At 55.5% G+C, this 19195-nt stretch overlaps 2 protein-coding genes across 7 annotated transcripts in view; both read right to left on the reverse strand.

The window, feature by feature from the left end:
- Positions 1-7983: 7983 nt before the first annotated feature.
- Positions 7984-9760, reverse strand: ACKR1 (atypical chemokine receptor 1 (Duffy blood group)). Its single transcript, XM_017656188.3, has 2 exons — positions 9445-9760; positions 7984-9026 (listed from the first exon to the last, which is right to left on the reverse strand). The coding sequence occupies exons 1-2, from the start codon at positions 9643-9645 to the stop codon at positions 8034-8036; spliced, it is 1194 nt and encodes a 397-aa protein (XP_017511677.2). The 5' UTR covers positions 9646-9760; the 3' UTR covers positions 7984-8033.
- A 2437-nt stretch (positions 9761-12197) lies between these two features.
- CADM3 (cell adhesion molecule 3) overlaps positions 12198-19195 on the reverse strand; it is a 28988-nt gene continuing 21990 nt past the window's right edge. For 3 of the 6 annotated variants that reach the window (XM_037023780.2, XM_037023778.2, XM_073222123.1), the window contains 4 exons: positions 17684-17774; positions 17075-17244; positions 14203-14367; positions 12198-13348 (listed from right to left, as the gene is read on the reverse strand). In XM_037023780.2, the coding sequence (XP_036879675.1) occupies positions 13230-13348; positions 14203-14367; positions 17075-17244; positions 17684-17774 (545 nt within the window). In that variant the 3' untranslated portion in view covers positions 12198-13229. The remainder of the gene's footprint in view (positions 13349-14202; positions 14368-17074; positions 17245-17683; positions 17775-19195) is intronic. The other 3 variants (XM_037023779.2, XM_037023781.2, XM_073222124.1) reach the window with 1 other exon arrangement.

A 19195-nucleotide genomic window follows, 5' to 3' on the forward strand; every position in this document is an offset into this window, starting at 1 on the left:
AGGGGCTGCCGAGCAGATTTCTGCTCACTGCCCCACCTTCCCAGCTTAAGGAACCTCCACAATTCACCGTGTCGCCAGGGGCAGAAACTGGAAGAGGGAATGTGTGAGGAGAGCTGAAAAGTGGTCATTTTAGGGTCCCCGGAGCAGGTTAGGTGTAATAAACAGCATTGCAGAGGTATTGCTCCTTTTTGCCAGTCCAGGAATATTTTTTGCTCTGCCCAGAAAATATGTATGGAAATGCAGCAAAGCCAGCCCAGATGCCAGCAGAGCCCCCTCAGCAGCCCCCATTACCGCCGCCCCCATCACCCCCACCTGGGCTTCCTCTCGTTGAACTGTCTGGGGCAGATTTTGGTCAGCCTTTTGGTCACAAGGCCAAATGGAGACGCCATAGTTTACTCCTTGCTCCTGCCAGGGTACCGTTGACTTTTAAGAACTTACATTCAGGGGCAGAGGCCCAACAGGCAACCGACATTTCCCCCTGCCCCATTGCCTGCAGGGCAAACTCTTTTAAATACGAATTGCGGGTGTTTTCTCCCAGCTCTAACTCATTTTACAGCTTCTACATCTGTCATTCGTTAACTCTTCATGTCAGACCTGTGAGGGCAGGTGATCTAGGTGACACAGGTGTGTTTACCTGCTTTTTGTCAAGTGGGAAAACTAAAGCTCAGAAAGCTGGGAAGAGACAGCTCAGAATGCCATGACCCATGTCTCGCACCTCCATCCCGCACCCTACCCAAACACCCAGTTCTCATGCGTTTTGTATTTTCCCAGGGAACAGAAACCACCTTGGGGTCCCTGACTGATGGCTGGGTATCCTGGGGCATTGTCTACTCTCTAGTGTAAAAGTTACCGAAATTCAGATCATCCGGCACATGGCACCGGGGGTGGGCAATTTGGTGAGCAATTTCTGACTTCTACTCCGTTTCTTAATGTTAATTCTAGTGAAGAGATTTCTAAAATATGTATTTAGACTTCTCTGTCTTCTTTTCATAAGGTCCCCTTCGTCCTCACAGAACCCCTGTCAGCAAATAATTCTATGGCTAAAACTGGGTCTCAAGAGAAGTGGAGCTGAAGTGATGACTTCTGACCACTAGAGGGACCCCAGGCACCAGCTACTAGTTTGCCGCGGCGATTGGTACCTGGGATGGTATCACCTCTTGGAAGAATTCAGGTCAGGTGCAAATCTGGCTAAGAATCCCTTCATTGTTCTACAAACCAGGTCTGGAAAGACCAAAGGATCCCAGCCCTGAACCAGAGGACTTTAACTTGAGGATCAAGCAAAGAGATTAAAATCATCACAATGAGAAACCAGACACCAGAATCAAAGAATATGTATTTTAGTCTAGCTCTTGCATTTTACGTATTATCATAGGATCTTCAGAGTCTTCTAGTCCTGAATATTCGGGTTCAGAGTATCTTGAATTGAGTCAAAGACTAGTGAAAATCTCTTGGCAAGTGAGATTAAGATGCCCTGCCAAGTTGGGAAAAAGCCAGTGGCCTGATTCTGGCTTTGTCCCAGGGCATGGGGTAGCCCCCTAGTGCATTTTGAGGACTTGTTACTGAACAGGCTCAGCTTGAGTCCTCTCTATAATTGTGAACTCATAACTCGAATTTGTTCTATCCTGCTTTACCATGGCACCTGTTCCTTTCTCTTAGAAGAGCATCTGTAATTTATCTGAGTGTTTAGTATCTAATTGCTCTCTCTCATATTTGTCTCTATAAACTCCACAAAGGCAAGACCCTCATCTGAAATGTTCGCCACTGCAAATCAAGAAGCCAGAGCGGTGAGGGGCACCTGGTGTGTGTGTGTTTACATCAGCAAGAACTCCACAGCCCATCCCTGTATAGTGTAATCCAACGGTGGAAGCCTTTCCTAGCATTCGGTCAAAATCAACCTGTGATTTCCTCCTATCCAGCGTTTCTAGTTCTAAAGCTACTGCTACATCCATCTCTGTGGTTCCTTTCACAGAACACCTGCTCAGTTACATGAAGAAAGCTACGTCTTTTCTGTATGTTTCCAGTGTCATCCCTCCCTGCCCCCACTCCCTCAGCCCCTCCTCATAGGTAGCGTGGTCTCTAGGTTGTCTGCATCTTGACCACCCCCTTTTGAGAGCTCCGACTTGTGTGGTAATAACAGCCCTTTCAATGTGTGTTACCCAGAGCTGAGTCCTCCATTCCAAAAATGGCCTGTCCAGGGCATAGAGACTGGCGTTGGGCACCTCCCTTGTCCTGTACCCTGTGCCTCCCTGGGCAGCTTGAGTCTGCAGTAGCTTTTTGGCGGCCACACACACTAGTGAATCATCTCTAGCCTGTGGCCAAGTGAAACCTCTAAGTCTTTTTTTAATAAGAACTTCTGTTGAGCCAGGACTCTTCCATCCTGTTTTTGTGCAATTGATTTCTTTTAAAACACAGGTTTTGCATTAATCTTCATTAAATTTAATTTAATTTCAGCAATTTTTCCACTCCAGTGACCTTCCCTCCAACTTGCTCCTTTCCTACTCCCAGAGTGTTCTGGGGATCTCTGTCCATTAATCAGCCAGGGACGTGAAGTGAACAGCCCTGCTCTGGGGCTTGAAGGAGTAGAGGTGGAGGAGGAGAGACACGGGCGTGTTTCTGGAAGCTTCGAGGCTGATAGCAGACAGTCTACTTTGTCCTCACCCCTTCTCTGGGTCACAGAGAGAAGAAGCCCAAGGAATCTGTGAGGAGCTTTCTTCCCAGTGCACTTTCATGCCCATTCCCTCGCCTCTGAGGAACTGGCTGTCACGGTGCTGGCTTCCAGAACCCACCACACCTACCTTGTAAGGAAAATGCCCTTTATTCTTGCACCTTCTCTGCATCTGTACATAAAGAATATTCCTGGGTGTGACAGTGAGGCAGGACCATCCATGGCTAAAGGCTTTGTGAGCTCCTGCAGGTCTAGCTGTGAAATAGCAGCATAGGTGATAGAGGACTTGTGGATTTTCTGTGTGTCCTGGGACCCGAATTTATGCAGGGTTATTAAGGAGAGGGAGGGCTCAGGGTTATTAAATCCTGAGAACCAAGGAAGAAAGGGGCCAAAGGGGGCCCAGGAAGCTGCTGGCATCTGAGAGTGTGTCTGGTTCGTGTCTGTGTCCTCTGGTAGTTCTCACAGTGCCTTGACCTTAGTAGGCACTCGATGCAACCTTTGGATGAAATGACTCATGCATCCCTAAGTGCTTTAAAGGGCTGACCTGCCGGAGTATCCAGAACAGCAGGGAGATGGACGGCCACGGCTGCTGGGCAGGTGGGTTACAGAGGCAGGAGGCGGAGGAAGGGGCCGGAGTCTGGAAGTCAGCAGGGGTCCAAAGAGGAGGTGGGGGAAGTGATAAGGAAAAGGGCAACCACGGGGAGACGGAAAGGACTTTCAGGTCCCAGAAGGCAGCGGGCCCTCTCCCTGAGCGTGCTGAAGTCTGAGGAGGGCGCTGGGCTCCAGGTGTGATTCCGAGCCAGCGGAGGCCTGTCTGCCAGAGCTCTGGGCGCATCTCCTGGGACTCACTTTCCCTCAAGTAAAGATGGAAAATGACAGCGTGTCCCAGCTCTGCCCTGCTGTCCAAAGCCCGCAGTGTCCCAGGAGAAAGGACACATTGCTCCTCCGGCGTGCGGCTCCGGAGCTGTGGCCCAGTCCCCCAGCTCCGGCTGGCTGCAAGTCGACACAGAACACAGGTTCCACGGCCTGACATCCTGTCCGGACGGTCCTCTGGTCTCTTGGGCCCCCAGATGACTGAACGGCGTGGGAGGGCGTCCCGGGGCGCCCAGGGAGAGAGCCAGGAGCCCGTCTTCTGGCAGGTCTTCTGCACCAATTCTTTTGCTTGCTTAGTCGCTCCTCCTTCCCGTGGGACTGTCAACCATCCAGGGTGGGGCACCACCTTTTGTTCTTAAGAAATCAGTGAATTCATATATGTAGCACAAGTTTGCTGACTATGTTCCAGTCACAACAGAGAAAACACGTTCTTGCACTCCTGGCACTTGTGCTTTAGTGGAAGGAAGGGGTAGGTCTGCAGGACACTGGTAAGCAGACAAAGGAAGAAACAAGACGGTTTCAAGGGGTGAGAAGTGCTACACTGCCGACATCACAGGTCCTCTGGTGAGACCAACTGGGCCCGGGGGGCGGCCAGGGTGACGTGAATGTCAGGCAAGGCCAGCCTGGGAGGAGGCAGTGTTGGTGTTACCGTCCCAAGGATGAGAAGGCGCCAGGCGCGTAAAGAGCACAGCAAAGAACTTCCAGGCAGAAGAGACGTCAAGTGCAAAGGCTGGTAGAGTGGAAATGGGATGTGCCCACTCAAAGAGCAGAAAGCTTGTTAGGCTCCTGGGCCTCCAACATTGTGAGCAAGGTGGGAGACAAAGCCAGGGCCTTGTCTGGAAGTCCTGTTGAGCACTGTGAAAACATTTGACTTCAAGTCAAGTTCAGTGGGAAAGAAGCAGATGCCACATTTGGGGGCATAATATTATATTTTCCTAAAGAGAGACTTCATAACTTTCATCAGGTTTTCCAAGAGATCTGTGGGTCTCCTCCCCTAAATGTGAGTAATATCTGATTTAGGAGAAGAAAAGGTCCAGGGCCTTCTAGGGGGCAGAGCTTGGAGCCACACCCAGCATATTCCTCCAGGACACAGGGATTACTCAAGAGAAAAGTACAAACAGTAACCCAGCAGGAGGGCGAGGGAGGAATTTGGGACATTATCTGTAAAGCCTTAGGGGGTGGGCAACCTTAGTGCCCCAAGTGTGCCGGGAATACACAAAGAAAGGCGGAAGAAACGGCAGTGTTGGGAAGATGGGACTCTCCTGCCAGAAACCAGGTTCAAACTGGACAATGAATTTGAGACATTGAGAATGACAAGGGCCTCTTCGTTTCCTTTATTTAAACGTGTCTAAAATGTCTCCTAAATCTAAGTGTGACCTAACAATGTCTGAAATCCCCCTAAGGCTGGGCCCCCAAATTCCCTGGAGCCAATTTTTCAAGGGCCTCTCTCCTGGAGATGCCCCCTTCCCTTCTCCAGAGAGTTACAGGAGAGGTGAAAGCAATCGCCATTTTTGCTCAACTGATTTTTAAACTCCCCCCCCGCCACCCTCAGTGTGCCCCACACCCCTCCTGCCCAAAGCCTAGCCAAGGTGTAGAGGTGGTTTGGAAGGGCCTGGACTTGTTAATCAACCTAAACAGTCTCATTCGTTTGCAAGGTGCATTGCTGTTAATTAAAACTGCGATTCTCCTTGTGCCCAGGCGGCGGCTGCTGTTGTCAGAATAATTAGACAGCATAGGATGGTTTTCACGCAAATCCCTGGCAATTAGAGTCGGCACTGGATCGGGTTTGCAATCCCGGTGAAGTTTTCAACCAGATTTCCTCTGAGGGTGGCTTCTGGAGGAAGGTGGTGATGGGGCAGGGGCGTCAGGGAAACGGGGGGATACAAGGGTGTGAGGGTCAGGTATCTGCTCCCCAAACCCTCTGGGAGGGGCCCAGCGTGCAGTGAACGAACTGTGGGAAGCAGTGTGATTGTCAGTCTGCTTAAGATGTGAGTCTCTCTCCTGCAGAAGCCGTGCAGACTGACCCTCCCCGGGGCACGTGCGCCCCCGAGCCCTCCCGGGCTCTCATCTTGCTGGGAGGGTTTTTCCCTTTAGCCAGGAGGCCCAGTAACTCATACACAGCTGACAGCCCTGCCGACCCTAAGATTAAATTCTTAAGGGTTCTCAGGAATCAGGCTTTGTGTTCCTGAAGGGTCGCAAAAGGCATGCCAGATTTGGACCAGTCTTGGAGGGTTGGTGGCCTGTGATGGGTTAAATGGGCTGGAGCAGCAGGACCCCAGGATGCCTTAAAGAAATGCCCAGCTAAGGGTCCCACTGACAGCAGAACTATCCCAGTGCGGCATAGATAACACCCGGGGAGGCCGGGGCCTGAAGGGACCTGGCCCAGCCACAAGGAGGACTGGGGAGGAGATAACTGTGGGGACACACCCTGACCTCTTATCCGCCGAGGGCTCTGCCTCTGCCCCGCCTTTGTGAGCAAGGTGGCAGTGGCAGAGCCACGGGGTGGGGGTGGGCTTCTCTCTAACTGGGCGGAGCCAGGAGGGGTCTACCTGGGGACACCTGCTGGGGGGAATCAGACCACCCCAGTGGTCTCAGATCAAGCATCAGGTTGACGACAGAAGACTCAGCGAGGGCAACACACCCTCCCTCCCCATCCAGTGCGTCAGCCTCCCCGTCCAGTGTCTTGGAGGGAGTTGGGTGATCTCCGGGAAGATTGAGAGAAAGGTCAGGGGCTGAAGTTTAATGACAGGAGGCTGGAAAGAGAGTTAGAGAAAAAAGAAAACCTGGGATGCATTCATGAACTGTGGTTGGCTGCTCCAGCATAATTTGGGTTTGTAAATTATCCTTTTTTTTCTTCATTTTCTTTCCCATCTCGGAACAGTCTCCCGCGTCTCAATCGGTCCCTAAATCCCGCCTTTCAATTTAGGATGCACCAATCAGCAGCTAACCTGCTGGTTGCTAAGAGACAGGAGGTGGGGGAGTCAGAGGCTTTGTCCCCGCGCCCACCCAGGAAAATTCCCCCGGCTTTTGCTTGCCTGCCTCAGATGCTCTGACTCCTCTCTGCCCCTCTCCGATTTAGCTTCAAGCCCAAAGAGTCAAGCAGAAATGGTTTAGGGGGAAAGCCAGGTGAAGCATATCTTGGAAAGACTTTATCAGGATTCAGACAGATGGAAGGTACCCTCTCAAGTTTCCCCAGCTTTTCCCTGGGTCAGAGGGAGGAACTTGTGTGTATGGCATCTTGGGTACAGGGTAAATTGTTGGTGGTAATGGAAGTTGTTCCCCTTATAAAGAGGGGCTGATTCGTTGTCCTTCCCATCTTTACCTAAATTTGGCTGTGTGGGGGTTGAGGAAAAAAACCCCAGGATCACGGCTGTGCAAAGAACCAGGGGGCTGTTTGGGGAAGGGGTGCCAGGGCCTATGGGTACAATGTGGAAGGTGGAAGGGAACATCTGAATGGGAAAGAAAGGTACATTTTGAGAGCTGGGGTTTGGAAGGGAAATTTGGGGGGGTTCTAAGCAGAAGGTGAGTCCAGTGGAGCCCCTCCCTTTTCAGCTTCTCAAGCTTCATAATCTTGATTTTCAGTTCCCTCTATACATCCTACACAGAAAAGACCAGGCATAGAAACCGGGATAAAGAAAACTCACTTAGGTAAGGAGTGAGTCGCAAACCTGGTTCCATATACTGAGAGCAGGATGGAGAGTGACATGAAGTGCAGGGAGGGGCCTGCGAGGTCAGCGCGCACCCAGCTGTGTGCGGTTCAGACGCTGACCAAGAGGTGAGCACGCAGACGGTGCTAACACACACCAAGAGATGTCTCCAAGAGATGGAGACAGACACATGCATGTGTGTGCACACACACACACACACACACACACCTCACACTGGGACTCAGGTCATGCTGGGCAATAAACCTCAGAGAGATGATTCCCAGGAAGTGGCTTTTAGAACTGCCTTGACTTGTTCCCTGGACTAAGTAAGGTTCCCCCAGGACGCTTCTCTCCACCTACTCCTGCCCCCTCATCTCCAAACAAAACCAGCAGGAGTCAGGGAGATAGAAGGCCCAGAGGAAGACTGGGCAGCCAGACAGGGCGGGGCAGTCATGCTCCGGGCTCACCTTCACTCTCCGTCTTTCTCTCCGGTTCCCATTCCTGCCTCGTTGGCTCTCTGCGGCAGGTCCTCTTCTTTCCTTACCTGCTAAGCCATCTCTGCTGGTTGGTTGGTCAGGCTTACTGCTCTGGGCCCCTTCTCTCCCCCCTTGAGTAGGCAGTAACCCCACACCTCTGAGAGCACATCTGTGTGCCCTCAGGATGTTTATACATCCTTCACTTTCTCCCCAGGCCAGCTAGAGAAACAGACGCTGGCAAGGGGTCTGGCGTGAAATGTCTCCCGTTCTCCATTCTCTTTCCACTCCTCTACATCCCCAAACAAAATAAGCAACTACCAGCTTCATAAAAACAGCAGAGAGTTTAATTCAGGTTGACAGGTGGGAAGGCAGCTAGGACTTGCTTCCAAGGGTGTCCGAATGAGAAGGCTGTCTTTCTGAGAGAAAAAGGGAGGGCAAGGAAGGCCCAGAGGCCTGACGGCAGAACAGGGCTACGAGCAGAGGCGTGGCCACGCAGTGCAGTACAGCCAGGGCTTCTGCCAGCTGCAGCAGCAGGTCCAGGGCCTGCTGGGCCAGACACGTAGACAGTGCCAAGACCTTGGACCTCACTAGGTAGTCTAATCCCAGAGCCGCCCCGTGAGGCCACCAGAAAATGAACCAGACCCACAAGATACTAACCCAGGGACACTGCCCCCTGCCCAGCGCCTTCTTCACCCCCTTGACACCCAACAATCCCAGGGGCAACAAGACGAAGGCCACAAAGCAGACAACCACGTGCACGAGCTGCAAAGCCCCTTGGCCCCTGCTGAAGGTCAGAGTGCAGAGGCCCTGGGAAGTGTCACTGGCCAAGGTGATTGGCAGTGCCAATAGGGCAGCCACTCCCCAGAGTCCCACGGTGAGGCGTTGGGTGAGGCCGGGGGCCCAGCCTGCGTGCAGCTGGGGGCCCAGGCACGCCTGGCAGCCTATCAGCAGAGCCTGGGCAAAGGCTGAGCTGTACCAGACCAGGTAGGCCAGGTGGCACACGGCTGTGTTGTGAGCACCATGCGGCCCTGGTGCCAGGATGGGCACCACGATGCTGAAGAGGGCACTGCCCACAGCCAGCGGGACCAGCATGGGCCGTTCGGGGCAGCGCTGCCAGTGGAAGAGAGGTCTGAGGAGTGCGAAGAGGACAGCTCCGCCCGCCAGGATGCCCAGGACGCTGGCGAGGATGAAGAAGGGCAGGGAGGAGGCGTCGAGCAGGGTACAGGAGCGGCACGGGGCAGCGGCCTGCAGGTTGCTGTCACTATAGTCCAGTTCGTAGGACTCATTAAAGTCGTTCTCATTAAAGGCATCCCAAATGTCGTCCCCAAAGGCCAACTGTGTTGAGTTGTCATCAGCCACAGGTACCTGGAGGACACCCCAGGGGGGGCAGTCAGAGCATCTAGTCACCCCGCTGAAGAGGCTCCTGAGAATCGAGGGGAAGCAGGTGGGAGAGGGACTGAGGGGAAGCTGGGCTGGAGGGGTGGGTGCAGGGAGACCTTGAGGAGGCACAAGGTGGGAGGCGCAGGGGCTGGTGGAGGAGCAGTGGGTCCTGGGGAGAGCCGGGCAAGGCCGTTGGAGGGTGATGGAGACCTGGGTGGAGCTGACTGAAACGCTCAGGAGGAGGAGAGGAATGGGGGTGCCTGGGGTGAGGAGGGGAGATGGGGAAGGAGGGAGGGGGTGTGAGAGGGGGAGAGGAGGAGACAGGCTTAAAGGTGCAGGGGCAGACAGGGAGGGTGGCAGGGGCGGGCGGTAGGGGCTGGGAGCTGGCCCCGCACTCACTCACCGGGTGCAGGCAGTTCCCCATAGTGCTGCTGGGCTCAGGCCAGGCTGGGAGGAGGGCTGGGGAGGTGCGGCTGCCTGCTGTGCTTCCCAGATAAGTGTGAGGGGCTAATGAAGGCCAGCAGCTCTGGGCAGGGCCCTGGGACAGGCGCTGGGGGGGCCTCCAGGAAACCTTCGCTTCACCCCACACCCACTGCCTGCCCATGGGGCACTGGCCTGGGGCTTCCTGTTTTGAGGTTGGAGCCTGATGCTGGGGACCTGCACTTGGGAAAGGGTAAGGTGGGGCCCAGAACACGTGTATTTTCCCGAAGGTGGACAGGGAGGCCAAGAAGCCAGGGGGCTTTCCAGCCAGAGGGCCTTTTCAAGCACAAGGAAGGAAGAGGGGCCAGGGGTGAAGTGTGAAACAGAGATAAGAGATGTGCTGGGAACTTGGGGGGAAAGGGCAGCCTCGTGTTCCCGCCGCTCCTCCATCCCCTTGAACTTGAGCCAAGGGAGGGTAGTTCAAAAGCCCTGTGTCCATGGGAGGGGGTGTTAGTGGCGCCTGAGGCAGGATCCTCGTGCCACTGCCAGCCTGAGTGGCAGGTGTGCGGCAGGGGCACTTTGTGGGTCCATCTGGGCCTAGGAACGGACTTACCTGTGTGTGGCTGTGTGCCGGATCCCCTCTGAGTGGGAGCTGGTGGCCCAGCTCGGGTGTTTCTCTGTGACAGGAGGGAGGCCTGGGGGCAGCGGGTGAGGCTGTAGAAGGAAGCTCCTTCAGGCACTGACTGGGCACTTGTCTCGCCACCTACGGGCACAGGGAGTGCCTTTCCCATACCAAACCGAATACATGGCCTGACGAGTTAAAGCACGCTCTGGGGGACAATGGGACAGCGTATTTTAAAATGGGACTGTTGCCCGTGGGGTAATCTCTATTCATATCTCTGTGGGGGACATAAAGACCCTGGAACTGCTACACTGGCCTGGCATCTTTGCAGTATGTGAAGTTTCTAACTGGGGGGAAGCTTCTATGGCTCTCTGGCTGGCAGAGAGAACACTCCCCCTGCAGGCAGAGCCCCCGCCGGTCCCTCTGTTCTTCGGTGGCCCCTTCCTCCTCCATTACTTTCCATGATCTTCTGTTTCATCCCCCACATCTGCATTTTATTCCCTCCACTGGGGAGACAGCCTGGACATTGGGAGAGGTGAGTCATGGAGTGTCCTAGTCAGAGTGATGAGGTAGAGAGGGCTGGTGAGGTGACACTATGTCATTTGTCCAAGAAGGCTTGTCTTCTGCCGAGACCCAAGGGGTAGGCCCCCCTCCCATTCCCAAAGGTGCAGGAGGATGGGTACCTTAGAGGGACTCTCCCCTTCGCTCCCAGTACACTAGCTCCAGTGTGAGGTTCAACGTGAGAGGTGTTAGGAAGTGACTTTGGGGAGGTCCTGGAGCCCTGCTGGTGGGTCTCCACCTTCATCTCAAGCTTCTCCAGCGCTACCTGGCAGAGGGCAGTGGGGAGCCGTCCCGAAAGCACGGGCCCAGCCAAAGGGGTGACACACTTCTCTTCCTTGGAGAGGTGGACTGTCTCCACACAGAGATGCCCTTGGGAAAGCAGATGGCACGAGCCTCCTCACCCCCCGAGGTAGCAGGTGCAGGGGACACCAGCGGAAGAGCCCTGTGTACACGCATGTGCCAACAGCAGCAAGAAGGAGGCAGCCCAGCGACACGGGTAATCCAGATATATTGAGGGTGGCCCCTCTGAGATTAGCACAGGAGAGTTAGAAAGATTATAAAGGTACACGGTCCCCTCCCTGCTCCCTTCCCCACCCTCCCACCCACAGACGGACACACACAGCACAACGCCCCCGCCCCCCGCCCCCCGTACAAATATGGCTTCTGTGTAATATGGACAGAGTGGTTCAGCTCAAAGAGGAGAAGACCTTTTCCCAAAAGCAGGTGTTGGGAGGTGGGGAGCCACAGGCCTGGGGCCCTCGGCTGCCTTGCTGCTGTGAGAGGAGGGGCCCTGGCTTCGGCGAGGGGCTGCCTCTGGTGCCCAGGGGCCCTAACCAGCGGCTGGAAGATTCACAACTGTATTACCTGAACTCGGGGGTGGGGGTGGGGGAGGTGCGGGCAGCCCGGCTGGCTGCCCTGTTCTGCACACCCGGGGCTGTCAGAGCTGGGAGGCCACGCCCAGGAGGGTGTGAGTGGCACCAAGGGGAACCTCGGGTCTGAGGGGGGGCAGCCGGCTGGGACAGGGAGGGTGAGCAGCCTCACCTCCACGGCAACGCAGGCGGACAGAAAATCAAAGCTGGGGTGGAGATGGGAAGGAGGTAGCCCTCCACACGCTGGGTACAGACGACAGGGAAAGAAGGGACAGTGGTGGTTCCAGGGTCAGTGCCAGGGAGAGGCCTGAGGGATGCATAGCAAAAGCTGTGGCACCGACTCTGTGGCTCCAAGAAGGTAAGTCGAGGCAGGGGTTCACTTGCTTGTGTTTCAGGGACAGGCGAGGTGGACAACCGAGCAAGGAGGCATCCTGGGGCTGTTTTCTCAGTGACAGATAGGCTCTGGGGGTGGCAGGGAGAGTCCTGGGATGGAGCAGCCTCCCAGGTGAGGTACCGGGCTAGAATCCTCTGCTCCCCAGTCCCTCCTGTACACGGCCTGCAGCCCAGCACCTGCCCAGGCCCCCCTGCCTCGCACTCATGCACACGTATGGCATGCACACGCACAGCCACCCCACGCTCACAGAGTCCACATCACTCCCTTCGTTTGGGCAGGAAACAGCTCAGTGCAGTGAAGCTCCTTTTAGTATTTTTGTTGTTATGTCTGCCTGGCTGCTGAGGGAGGAGGGCCTCAGGATGGCTCAGGGACCGAGAAGGGGCGTAGGGCGGCACAAGACGGGAGGAGCAGTTGCTGAGCAATGCCGGAAGAAGAGTGGTTGCCGTGCAACAAACAGTCCAGGACTTGGTTGGGGTGAGGGGCCCCCGGGTGGGGAGCAGCGCCTCTCCCACAGCTGCTGCAGCAAGGAGGGGCACCTTGCTCTGCTACCCCCCCCCCCCGGGAAGTTCCTGTGAAAGGGGCCTGGCTTCATTCACTGTGGGGCAAAGTGTAGCCGGCACCGTCTCTGTTATCCTTCCTCTCGGAATCCTTGCAGGGGGCCCACATCCTCTCCATGTGCAAGCCCCAGCTTTCTGCACGGCTGCATGACATCTGCAGGTCCCATCTCCTCAGGGACCCCCACCCGCCTTGCCCATCATGGTAGAGAACGGATGTCAGGGTGACACTTGCTTCTCTGTCCAGAGCTCACGGTGTGTGGCTACAGAGGAAAAGCCCGTCTGGCTCCTGCTCCCAACCTCCCCCTTCCCAGACGAGTCTGGGAATTGCCTGTTGTAGGGATGGCGGGCTGGTGGGAACCCCCCAGTCCAGCCCAGCACCTCCCGTCCCCTCCTTTGCCCCTCCACCACGTTGTCCTCCTAACACTCCAGCTACTTTTCCTTTCCTCACCCCAGGGCCCCTGCCCCTCCAGCCTGGAGACAGATTTGATTTGGGATTGTTACAAAAATAATAATAACCCAAACGCAGAGAAGCCACGGAAAGGGCTGGGGGCAACCCTCCCTCCCCCACCCGCCCGCCTCCCTCCCCGATCCAAACCGAGTACAAAACCGCACCCAAAGCAGACATTCTGTACAGGGGGGTGGGGGGCCGGGGAGCAAGCGGGAGGGGCGGCCCTGGGGTCGCTCTGTACAAGTCCAGGTTGGTGATGGCCCCAGCAGTCCCCTCGGGGCCCCTGGGGGCGCAGGAGGTGGTGGTGGTGGGTGCCCCTAGATGAAATACTCCTTCTTGTCGTCCCCACCCGACTGCCCGCCTTCTGCGTTGATGATGGCCGTGTCTGCGTCCGGGGCGTCGTCCGAGCCTTTGGCCTCGTGTGTCAAGTACGTTCCTGAGGAGAGAGGGGCTCCCCCTGTCAGTTCCTGAACCTCTGAAGCCCCACAGCCCCGCTGCCCACCCCCCCAGCACACCCTGCTCCTCAGCTTCTCCTGCCGGGAGCTTTCTTCCTGCCCACCTGACCTCACTTGCATCTGGCTGCCAATAGCCCTCACCTGACTGCACCCCATGAATTAATGAATCCTGCCTTTAATAAGAACCTCATCTATAAGATAGGCAAAAGAATGTGTGTGCATGTGTATAGATGTGTATGTGTATGCATGTGTACACATGTGCCTATGTGTGCATGTGTATGTGCATGTATGTACATGCATATGTGTGTGCGTGTGTACACACCTAAGGTGGTGACAGGGAAATGGCTGTGTCTCGCTGTGAGCAATGCTGCAGGTGAGGTGTCCCTGGGGTCTGGTCGGCTCATGTAGCCCAGCTGGCAGTGGTGACAGAGGGGAGAGAAGGCATGGAAGGAGAGGTGAGAAGAGAGATGGTGTGGGGACAAGGGGCCAGAAGACCAAAGGACAAGGAAAAGAGAGGAAGCGAGTGCGGGAAGAGATGGGAGGGAGAGTCGGACGTCTGCCCGTTCTCGGCCTTAAGCAGGAGACCCTGGAGGCAGAGGAGCCTGGGAGCGACGGCTGCCGGAGCCGGACGGTGGAGTCCATGAGGGTGATCACCAGGAGGCTGGGCTTTCCTGCGGGGTCGCGGTGCTCAGTTATCACACCTGCTTCTCCCTCAAACACTCCACGGGGCCGAGCGAGTCCCCAGTGGCCCTCCTGGCAGCGGCCCCCGCCTGCCTGCCCCCGGCTCATCTCCCTGCCCGCTCCCAGGCTCTGCCACTTCCCGCACGCCTCTGACCTTTGTGCCGGATCAGGTAGTGGCCGAGGAAGATGAGGAGGATGAGCAGCAGGAAGACGATGAAAGCCACGATCCCACCGATGACGGCGTGGTAGGTGCCGGAGGACGAGGGCACCGGACTGGGGTCTGGGGGCGGGGGGCGCACAGTCAGACCTGGGAGGAAGCCTGTGGCACAGCGTTTCTGAGCGGGCTGTGATAATTGAACCCAGCAGAGAACACGGACTGACGAGAGGGGCATGGGGTGGCATCCTTCAGCAAAGGGCCTGCCTTATTTTGTACCTTTATTTCTTACACAGTGTCTGGAACAAAGTAATTGTTAAACAAAAAAATCAACGTATTCAGGAATGAATTGATATATCTGCTTACCCTCAACTCTCTTGAGTGGAGTCTATGGCACTAAAGCCTGCTTACGTCAAAGGCCTTTGCTTTAACATCTGCATGATCCCTTGTTCTCTTACTTTCAGGTTGTCAGAGTTATTCCTTCCATATCCCCCGTGGTCTTGTAACCTCCTGACTGTCTGCTCTTCTGAGCTGGCTTCGCTAGGGGCTTCTTCTCAACCTAGCCACCCACTGCTCTAAGATCGGAGAGAGAAGAGCCCTGAAGAGCTGACGGAACCCAGAATCAGGCACTCTGAGAGCACCTTGCCGAGGACGATGGACGGTGGCCCCTATGCAAAGAGCAGCGCCCCTTCTGAGCAGGGGAGTTTAGAGTTTCAGCAAAACCTTAATCCTCTGGCCTGTCTCATCCAGGAGGCCTGGGGCTCCATCGTCACTTCCCACCATCCAAAGCTTGTGAGAAGCGCAAAGACCTCTTCCACGGAAGGCCACATGCTTCCTCCCAAGGCGGCCCATGTCTCTGCCAGCAGGTTTAGCACATCTGTCCTCCCAGCAGCCTCTAGGGGATAGATTTTCACAGCACAGACTGGGCCAGGTATGCCAACGGCAGCACCAGCCACAGTCGAGTCCCAGCTATCTGAGGGCACCGTGCATGGACCCGGGACACAGTTGTGATGTGTCTAAAATCGTATTAGCCCTAGACGTAACTCCCCCGCTCACAGGAGAGCTACTGTTTTGCCGCAGACTCCGCTTGAGTCTCAGTGCCTCACTGACTCCTTACGTCTCTTGTCTTTCTACCTTATGTCTCCTCAGGCTTGACTGGGCCCGCTAAATTTTAGTTACTTGCCTGTCTATGCCTTATTTGAAAAGAAAACATTTATGCTGCATTGTTTTATGCAATGGTTGGGAGGGAGGGAGAGGATGGGCCCAGGGCTCCCTGATCTGATGGGGTGGGTGTGATAGTGTAGGTGCCAGGAAGCAGCGTGGGGTTACCCAGTGCCTTTCTCCCAATGAGACTGCGAGACACCATCCACATTAAAAATCAACCCTGGATCATTATGCCGGCGGCTATGGAAATGGAAGTTCCTTAGCATTAAAACGTAAGTTTCCATGGCCAAAATGACCTCGGGGGCCATCAATTACGGGTCCCCGTCGCCACGTAGAACGGCATTTAATTCCATTCCAGGCTGGTGGGGGTCAGAACTGCTCAGGGTGTCCGGGAAGGAGGTGCAGTAACTCATTCCACCACCAGGTGTCAGCCCCGGCAGCGGATGCGCTGGAGCCGGTCTTGGCTTTCCAGCCCCCGGCAGGGGGATCAGAGACCAACCACGAGGGCCCATGAACTTTCTCTCGCTGCCAATCATCGCCAGCGCTGGTCTGGGGAGATCTGGGGGCAGACCGCAGACCTCAGTGCATTGTCCTGGCCCCTGGCCCCTGGCGTCCTACACTGGCTTTGTTCGTTGTGCTGAGGCAGCTCCTCCGTGCTGGGCACTGCCCCTGGAGTCGGAATCACCCCCTTACAGACTCTCCTGCTCTAGACACCAGGTTCCCCATCCCGGGGGTGGGGGGGGCCTGACTGCTGCCTCCTCGCTGCTTTAATGGGCATTTCAGGGAAGGGCGTGTCTGATGTTCCCCCCTACAGTGAATTTCCCCTATTCTCAGGAAAAGCTTGGAAGACTTTCTGGAAGGAACCCACCGCCTCTGGACCTTCAAAAGAATCTCCCGCCAACCCTCCATAAAGGGACCCCTGCGCTAGCCTGTCGCATTCTTTGTGGCCACACCTTCGGGAAGAACTTCAGGGAGGAAGCACTACCCAGTCCTTCTAGAAGACACGGCGTCAGAGAAAAGACCCTGTCCCTCAGGATAGCACAAATGCATCTCCATTTTCTGTCTGGCCCAAGTTCAGTGTGTCCAGGGCCTGCAGAAAAGAGGTGACGGAGCGGCATCCCTCAGGTCACAGCAGCAACACCCCTGAAGGGAACCCCTCTGCACCCGCACTTGAGAGGCCCTGGGGCCTCCCCACCGTTCATACTCTCGCTGCCAGGTGAGCGCAGGGGCTGGGGGGTGGTGTCCCTTGGGTCACCACTTTAGACAAGGGCAGATGGGAGCCCACCAGTCCATTGATTTTAACTTATTATGCATTCCAGAGAGAACCTACAGCCGGTCCCCAGGCGCTCCACCGGTGGGCTGTTGTCCCTTACTCTGCTCCCAAGCACCGTCTGGTGACAGGACCAGGAGATGTAAAGGGAAGAGTACAAGATGGGTGGGGCAGGGAGGAGGGGTGCGGGGGTGTGGGATGGGGGAGGTGGGGGCCAGGTGGGGAAGAGAGGTGCGGGGGCGGATGTGTGTGTGGGGGTGGGACCGGGGGAGCGGGGGGGGGGGAGGGATGGAGGAGCTGGGGGTGGGGTGCGGAGGAGGGGTGCGGGGGTGTGGGATGGGGGAGGTGGGGGCCGGGTCGGGAGGAGGGGTTCTTGGGGGGGATGGGGAGCTGGGGGTGGGAGTAGGGTTGCGGGGGTGGGGTGGGGCTGGGGCTTACCATTCACGTTGAGTGTGTAGTAGGCCTTGTAGCTGCCCATGTTGCTGGTGGCCGTGCAGCCATAGGTGCCACTGTCACTCTTGTTGAGGAAGGGGAAGATCAGGGCACTCTCCTGGGTCATCTTTATGGGTGGCACACTGCCCTCCTTCTCCCACAGGTACTGCTGGGGCCTGTGAGGCAGAGAAATGAGACGCTCAGGAAGGAGTAGGCCGGGGAGCTAATGGGGGACAAAAACTGATGGGGAGCAGGGTAGCCAGGAACAGCTTGCCGGAGGCCCAGGGAGTTGCAGGGCTAGACCCACTGCGCTGCTCAGAGGCCCAGGACGGTAGCCTCATAGGGTTCGATCTGGGGGGAAGGGAGGTCTCCCAGCCCCTCCTGCATCCCGCTGTGACTTGGTTCGGTATGGGACCCTCGGGGATGAGCCAGGGAGCGGCCCCTCCCTCTTCCCCTACTTTGCAGCAGAAACAGAGGACAGACATCGTTCGACAGTGTCGGGGAAGACGAGAGGCCCAGGCAAGGAGGAAGGACACGGGGAGACGTTAAGGGAAGACCAGACCACAGTCTGAGAGCGTGGAGGAGTGTCAGAGGCCAGGGAGTGGATTTCCTTACGCAGGATTGCCGCGACCCTCGCAGTGTAGCAAAAGCTTCTGGCCCTCGCGGGGGTGTGGAGGGTCTGGCCTAATCTTCGCCGTTGGTGTGTCTGCAGAGAAGGAAATGGTGTCAATGCAAAACTCCCACACTGTTTGGGAGATCACTTCCATCTCAGAATCATAGTTACACATGCTAGCTTCTACCCCTACATTCCTCAGGAGCCCAAGAGACTGTGAACACCAGCTTCCTCCCATGCCTCCTCCAAGCAAAGACCATAGTCACTGCTGAACATGTGAGGCACTTGACTGCAGCCTCGTAGAGGTACAATTCCAGAAAATCTGTTTTTGGTGGGGACCCAAGGGATGTCTTAGAGAGCTGAGAAGGGGAATCCCTGGTTTCCTGGGCCTACCACACTGCCTAGCACATAAATGGGACTTAATACCTATTTCTGATAGAACAAACTTGAACTCCATCATTTATTAAACTCACAACCAGTCAATCCTCTCTGCTCTGCAAGAGAGCTTAAGTTGGAAGCGATGCTTGAACACAAAACACCACTTTCAGCAGCTGGTCCAAAAAGGAAGGGAGAGCTTTGACACAGCAAGAGATGGCGGTCATATTTTGGCTGCAAAAAGGCATTGACACAATGTAGATGGGCTCTGTGAAGGAATACTGTCATCTGCCTCTGACGCCAAAGGGCTGCTTAGGAGGCTAGTCCAGATGGCCGCATAGAACAATACGACCAGATGCTGGTTTAGAACAACAGATAAAGAGGCCAAGCTTCCCCTAAGGGTACAGCCACCTTAACAACCAGTTAAGCAACGTGTTTCGATCAAATCAAACAGGACAAAGAGAATCAGGCCAGGAGAGAGAATGCTATTCTGGGGCCCCAGGGCCATAGCAACCTCTAGCACAGTGCCTGGAGTATAGCATTTGTTGACTGACTACTGATCACAGTTGGGCCCAAACGGTCCCTGAAGAGTAATTACCAGATAGTCTGGTACTGAATGGAGAAGTCTTTGGGGCTCAGACAAGGGAGGGCTTTCCTTAGCCCTGGCCAGGGGGTGAAAGGAGCCCAGGGCCAGGGGGCTCCATACTCAGAACTGAAAGAAAAACACCTGATAGCAATACACAAGTTTGATGCTTACAAAGTTCTTTCATAGATATTTTTTCATTTATCCTCTGATAATTGAGGGAAGTAAGCAGGAGCTGTTAGGTGATTACACACCACGTTGTGTGTAATCCGTTGGTGGAAGTAACACTGCTAGTGAGGTGTGGCCCTGCAGCTGGAAGGCAGGCCTTCTGCCCCCAGGCCGAACGGGCTACCAGGAGAGTAGTGCAAGCCTACCTCCCATTCAGGTTTCTGCAGTGGGTCTTGCAATTGATTTGAATAGCGCTGAAGTCGGTCTTTCCATAAGAAAGAGATTAAGTGCTTGAGTTACTTTAGAAAAATACCCAGCCTTTGCATGAGCTCACACAAGAACTGCGTTATTTTATAACCCTTGATCTTCTATCTTTGCACTTCCTTTT

This window comes from Manis javanica, chromosome 14, assembly GCF_040802235.1.
Source record: "Manis javanica isolate MJ-LG chromosome 14, MJ_LKY, whole genome shotgun sequence".
Classification (NCBI taxonomy): domain Eukaryota; kingdom Metazoa; phylum Chordata; class Mammalia; order Pholidota; family Manidae; genus Manis; species Manis javanica.

Excerpts from the sequence above, each read along its gene's own strand:
- ACKR1 (XM_017656188.3), bottom strand. The coding sequence starts at position 9,645 with ATGGGCAGGCAGTGGGTGTGGGGTGAAGCGAAGGTTTCCTGGAGGCCC. Across the intron at positions 9,027-9,444 it reads TGGGGAACTGCCTGCACCCG|GTACCTGTGGCTGATGACAA; the intron begins GTGAGTGAGTGC and ends GGTGTCCTCCAG.